Source organism: Microtus ochrogaster, chromosome 7, assembly GCF_000317375.1.
Source record: "Microtus ochrogaster isolate Prairie Vole_2 chromosome 7, MicOch1.0, whole genome shotgun sequence".
In the NCBI taxonomy this organism is placed as follows: domain Eukaryota; kingdom Metazoa; phylum Chordata; class Mammalia; order Rodentia; family Cricetidae; genus Microtus; species Microtus ochrogaster.
The window spans coordinates 23,249,934-23,256,551 of record NC_022014.1 but is presented as its reverse complement, the minus strand read 5'-3'; the positions used below and the strand labels follow the sequence as shown (position 1 = coordinate 23,256,551).

At 51.6% G+C, this 6,618-nt stretch overlaps 1 protein-coding gene across 5 annotated transcripts in view; it reads right to left on the bottom strand.

The window, feature by feature from the left end:
* The window catches only part of Rph3al (rabphilin 3A like (without C2 domains)), a 145,311-nt gene that overhangs the window by 21,912 nt on the left and 116,781 nt on the right, over nt 1–6,618 (bottom strand). For all 5 annotated transcript variants that reach the window (XM_026780338.1, XM_026780340.1, XM_026780339.1 and 2 more), the window contains one exon: nt 1,969–2,143. In XM_026780338.1, the coding sequence (XP_026636139.1) occupies nt 1,969–2,143 (175 nt within the window). The remainder of the gene's footprint in view (nt 1–1,968; nt 2,144–6,618) is intronic.

Below are 6,618 nucleotides of genomic sequence, written 5' to 3'. Positions count from 1 at the left end.
GCATGCGTATGTGTGCACCTGTGATCATATGCATGCGTATGTGCGCGCCTGTGATCATATGCATGCGTATGTGTGCACCTGTGATCATATGCATGTGTATGTGCGCACCTGTGATCATATGAATGCGTATGTGTGCACCTGTGATCATATGCATGCATATGTGCGCACCTGTGATCATATATGCATGCATATGTGCGTACCTGTGATCATATGCATGCGTATGTGCGCACCTGTGATCATATGCATGCGTATGTGTGTGTGTGTGGTTATTGGAAGCAGATGCGTGGTGAGGACTCTACAGTGGGCACTTGGGTCCCATCTGTCCACACAGGCCTCTTCACAGCCATCCAGGGCAACATTCCATTTGCTGCCATTTCTGAGGTCACATCCCCTTGTTTAGACTGTGGGATAAGGATATACCCAGAGAGCATGTCAGGATGGAAGATGGCTACTTCCTCAGGTTCAGTGGTCATGACATCTCTGTGAGACAGTGTCTCAGCCAGGCTGCTCCCCACAGTCCCCCTACATACAAGAACAGGACATACATACATGCTAGGTCTTCCCCTGCAGCCCTGTGCCCCGCACACCCGTTTGTGGCATCAGAGAAGCTAGATGCCAGGGAGAGCTGCAGCAGCAGGATGGAGGGATGGACTGCTGTGAGGAAAGTGCCAAGGGACACAAGGGCGGAAATTCCCTGAGAAGGGACAGCACGTGCCCAACACGGTTTGTTTGCGAGGGCAGCACACAGGGGTTTCACCTTCCGAGGCCTGCTGCGTAGTGACCTTTACTTTTCTATCACAAACATGTGTTACCCTTTTGATAAGGAAAGAACAGCCCACAAGACTGTCGGGTCATCTCCCAAAGCCCTTTCAAAGCTGCTGCCAGGCCTGTGATCTTGAGGCCACCCTTTCTGACACAAGCCACCAGCAGGTGACCCCTCTCCCATTGGGCTGAAGTGTGGCCACTGCAGGGCAGAAGGAGCCAGACCCAAAGGGGAAGGGTCTGCCCTAGAGCCCAGCTCAGTCTATGTGGCTATAAGATGGTGCTACTGAGGTCGGGCGGTGGTGGCGCACGCCTTTAATCCCAGCACTCAGGAGACAGAGGCAGGCGAATCTCTGTGAGTTCAAGGCCAGCCTGGTCTACAAGAGCCAGTTCTAGAACAGGCTCCAAAGCTACAGAGAAACCCTGTCTCGAAAAACAAACAAACAAAAGATGGTGTTACTGAATATCTACTTTGAGAGCCTCCTGCAGTCTCTGTGAGACAGGGACTTTGAAAATCAACCAGAAACACAAAAACACCCACAAGACAGCAGGAGCCTTCTACAGCACCAACTGTCATCATAGCAGGACACACTCACCTCTGGACAGCCACCCTGACACCAAGTCACCCTGCTCACTAGGATCTCCCACTCTTGAGAAACAAACAGGCGAAGGGAGGATGTACTGCAAGCCTGAGAGAGACGATCCCAATACCCCTGCTGACTCCCTAAGGGTCGACGGCTCCCTAGGGAGATGCTTGCCTACTGTGTACAAGGCCTTGGGTTCCAGTCTCAGCACCACAAGCAAGAACAAGACAAACACTGGGGCTGGAGAAATGGCTCAGTGGTTAAGAGCGCTGGATGCGTTTCCAGTGGACCTGGGTTCAATTCTCAGCACCCACATAACAACTCACAACTGTCTATAACTCCAAGATTGTACACCCTTGCACAGACATACACGCAGGCAAAACACCAATGCGCACAAAATAAAAATAAACAAAAGCTTTTGGAGTGACAAGCCATTCCTGCAAAGAGCCATGGTGCTGCTCTTGCACCTGAGTTACTGCCTTGCTGGGAAAGCAATCCCAGAAGGATCCTCTCTGACTGCCTCTACTGAGCAAGAAGTCACTGCACTTGCGATCAGAGATACGCTCTGTTCAGGAGCAAGCTGGAGCTGAGGACTCCGGGAGCCCCGTGGAGAACATCTTACCTCTCCCTCGGGCCCAAGTATAGACACGGGTGGCTTCAGCGCTCTGAGGCTGGGGTTCTGTGGGCTCCACGGGCAGAGGTCGGAAATGGGGATCATCAGCCCGGCCAGGGGTCTTCAGGGGCAAGATGTACTTGGGGAGCCCTTTGTAGAACCAGGCCCCCGACCTCTTCCAGACCTGTGAAGGAGAGACACATGCTTAGAGTACAGGAAGTGGCACTGCCTTGCCCCTGCGTGCTCCCCTCACACAGCCCTGCTGCTCCTCATTTCCTGCTTGTAAGGGATGTTAGGAAAACCATCCATTGCTACCGTGTCTGTCCCATCACCCACCAGAATCCAAGAGCCTGCCTAGCTACTTCCTGCCCAGCTCAACCCTTCTCCACTTCTAGTACACAAGCAGGAAGTGCTTCAGTTCCTGACCCATCCACCTGGGCTGGGCCCCCCATCGCCAGCTGCCTCACCAGCACCTTCTCTGTCTCTGAGGCTGAGGCTGAACAGGACAGACCGATCCAGTCTTAAGCAGCTGCAATCAGCTGCTCCAGTGCCACTCAGTCATGGATCCTCCCACGATCCCATGTTCCAGCCCCAGCTTCTCAAGGAGAATGTCCCCATCCCCACTATTCTAAGCTAGCTCCCATATAGCATCCCTCTGGGTCACATCATTGTCCCTCAGCAGTGTCTCCGGCCTGGTGAGGCTGCTCCTACAGCACAAACATATTGTTTCCTCCTCCTTTTCCACCTCAGCTTTGTGCTTTTGAGGGTCCCAGCCTCCCATGAGCCTCCCTATTCCACGCAGCCATCAGGGCCTCTCAGAGCTGCTGGGAGGGGACGGGTAGATGATGCTGGCTGGGTCCCATCTCTTCCCCCTTGGAGAAGAACTAAAGTGGGAAGAAGTGTAAAGAAAACAGGGATGGTTGAGAAGGGTACTCAGAAAGCTGGATGAGTCCCTAGAAGTTGAGGGTGGCCACCCTTGTCCAGAAGAGGAATGACAGTCACGGAAACCTCTGGGAATCCCTCTGAGTCCTGTCATCTCCAGGATGGCTCCCCTGGCTCCCCTTTCTTGCTTGCCATTGGAAAAATCAATGGCAGGAGAATCAAATGACTGAAACGAGGCTGTTTGATCAAGGCACAACCAACCACAGATCCCATGTGTACTGGCTGCAGTGTTGGGTGACTACCAACCTCTCTGAGCTTTGCTCGTTTCATTGGTGAAGCAAAGTAATGCTAGGCTGGGAGTGCCCAGCACTGCGTCCAGCACCCCACACGTGCCTTCCTCCTAGAGTTCTGGGAAGGGTGACAGAGGGCTTAAGGAAAAGCCAGGCTAGGCCACATCACAGTATCTGGAAGCTCTCCCTTGAGGGATTCTCTACAGACACGGAAAGACTGGAATCTCCAAGAGCCTCAGATTAGAATTCAGAGCAGCAGCTGAGATAAGGCCCCCCAAACCCTTGATACCCACTTCAGGAACAGCCAAGAGCTACATAATCTCTTTTTCTGTGAAGGGAATGTGCTTAGATTATTGAGTAAGGAGGAATGGAGCAGGGGGAGGGCTGGGGTCACCTTCCCAGAGAAAAGCCAGGCTTGGCCGGTTCCAGGCAGACATTCAGAGTCAGTCCTGGGGCCGTGGCCCAGCTGTTATGTGATGCGGACCTTCAGTGTCCCCACCAGAAAGCAGATCTGTGGTGGCACTGTCTCACAGAGTGGATCAGACTCGTGAGTGGACTGAAAACCTCAAAACAGGTGCCCATAGATAATGGTTGTCACCTCGGTCACCCTGTGTGACAAGCACGAACGATGTTATCCTCCAGGGGCCAAACATCCTATTTAAAATGAAGAGCTGGAATCAGAATTCCAGGGCTGGCTGACTGTGAAGTGGCTTCTTACTCCCTAAGTGTCCACGGAGCCACATCTGAACTGTGGCATATTAGAGTAAAAGCTGAGAAAGAGAGGGGAGGAGGGAAAGGGAGGGTGGCAGAGGCACGAGCACACTGTCCCAGGCCACGCACAGTTGGGAAGAACTAGGATGTCACTGAAGGGCTTCTCTGAGCCTTTAAAGTACAAATGTGCTCAGCATTCTCCAGCTGGACAAAAGCACACACCAGGATCTCTACTTAGAATCTGCCTGGTTGGTTTTCTAACTACCCACCCTCCATCCACCTTATACATGCGTGCGTATGCACGCACATGCACACACACGCGCGCGCGCACACACACACACACACACACACCACCTCATCCTTATCTCCACACCCCTATCTTTACCCTATAACTTACCCATCCTTATCCCGCACTCTCTGCCCCCACCATCCTTATCCAGCACCCCACCCCATCCTTACCCAGCACGCAACCTCACTCCTTACTCCCATGTCTGCTGCAGAAATAGAACGATAATAAGCTGACCACAGCCAGCACTTGCTGAGGGAGGTACAGACGGTTCTCCCAGGCAGACAAGGGGTCATGGGACTCCCAGGTCCAGAACATAGCACAGTGTACATCACTCAGAAGGGCCTGCCCTTGGATGGCCCTGTTACAGTTTTGTTTCTTAGGTGGTGCTACGGGATGCGACCCAGGGCCATGGGGTCCATGCGGAAAGCATGCTAGGCGGCACCCTAGCACCGAGGCTCACCAGGGCGTAGTCTCTCACCCAACACAGACCGTGGGAGGAATGTTCTCTGGCATCCCTATAAGAAAACCTCCCACGTTTTGATTTCTCAGGACTGGAAACTACGGTGGTTTGAATTCTTGTCTTTTCTCTGGAGAAAGCTTGATCTCCATGTATGGTGATTGCATTCAGTGGTAGGGCCTTTGGGAGATGGATTAGGTGTGGTCCCGGAGGTGGGTCCTCTGCGGAGGTGTCAGTGGCTTTATCAGAGGAAGAGGAAGCTGTGTCTGCTGGCCCGGGCCTGTGATCCTAGCAGCTTAGGAGGCAGAGGCAGGAAGATCTCTAGTTCCAGGCCTGTCTAGGCTAGAGTGAGTTCAAGGATAGCCTGGGCAATTTAGACTGCCTCAAAATTAAAAACAAAAAGAGGGCTGAGAATATTGCTTGGTGGCAGAGTGCTTCCCTAAGCCTCTGGGTCTCATCTCTAGGACCAAGGGTGGAGTGCTGATCTGGCAAGATGGCTCGGGGTAAAAGGCACTTGTTGCGACCTGAGCTCAAGTCCCAGGACCCATGTGACAGTGGAAGCAGAGAACTGACTTCACAAAGTTGTCCTCTGACCCCCCACATGTTCTGCAACACCTGTGCCCCCTACTGTCACACACACACACACCTTTAAAAAAATCTGGGACTAGCGAGACTGGCTCAGCAGTTAAGAGCACTTGCTGCTCTGGCGTAGGACTCAGGTTCAGTTCCCAGCACCCACGTGCTGGCTCACCACCACCTGTAACTCTAGTTCAGGGTGCGCAATGCTGTCTTCTGGGATCTGTGGGGTCCTGTATGCACATGGCATACATACATACATACATATTAGCAGCATTCATACACACAAAATTAAATAAATTTTTGTAAAAGGGGTCGGGGAGCTGGTGAGATGGCCAAGTCTGAGGACCTGTCCCACAGTGGAAGGAGAGAGCCAACTCACAGAAGTTGTCTTCTGACTTCTCTATGCATCCTGTATGCAAAAGAAAGCAAAAATGCAAAACCAAGTCTCACCACAAGACACAGCATGGAGGCCCTCACAGGCACCTTGCTCTAGGAATTCCTAGTGCCTAGAAAGGAGCCAAAGAAACCTCTGTACTTTACTAACTGCTCTGTACCTCAGGTGTTTTGTTATCACAACAGAAAACGGACCAAGACAGTAGTGCACACTGGCCTAAAACCCACAAAGCACAGGAATGGAGTCTCCTTCCCTCTTCTCAGGACATAGAGTGCCAAAAGTTCCTTGAGGAAGTTGATCAACCCCAGTTTTCAGATGGAAAACTGAGGCTTCAACAAGCTCAGCCACTTGCCTAAAGTCTATGCAGCATAATCTTAGTTTTCAGACAGGGTCTCATGCATCCAGGCTGGCCTCTTCCCCACCATGTATCACAGCAATTGTTCTGTGTTAATAAGAAATGGGAGCCAGGCGGTGGTGGTGCACACTTTGTCTTTAAACCCAGCACTCAGGAGGCAAAGGCAGAAGTATCTCTGTGAGTTCAAGGCCAGTCGGATCTACAGAGTGAGTTCCAGTATAGCCAGGGTTACACAGAGAAACCCTGTCTCAAAAAACAAAAACAAAAATAAACAAACAAAAATGGTCTCCACCAACACATCTGTCCCTCACCTCCCAGATCAGGTCTGCTGTGTTCAGGTTCAGCCTGAGGAATCCAGCCCCTGCTGCGGACTTTGGAACTGTTCCTGCTCTTTGCCTCCTTGGAACCGGGCTAGGTCTCTTCACAGTGTACCCATGAGTTCATACTGACTACAGCCTCAGATCACGCTCAAGGACCTAAGGCATCTCTCCACCTTTAGATGAGATGCCTCACGAGAGAACATCCACCCCGTGCACAGAGACACAGGACAAGGACCGTACCTTTGCTTAGGAGCAGTTTCCATGGGAGAGGCATTGTTGGGTCTTGAGGTCACCAAGTTTTTTTAAACAGATTTTTGTATGTAATTTATTTTTATTTTATGTCCATTGGTGATATATATATATATATATATATATATATATA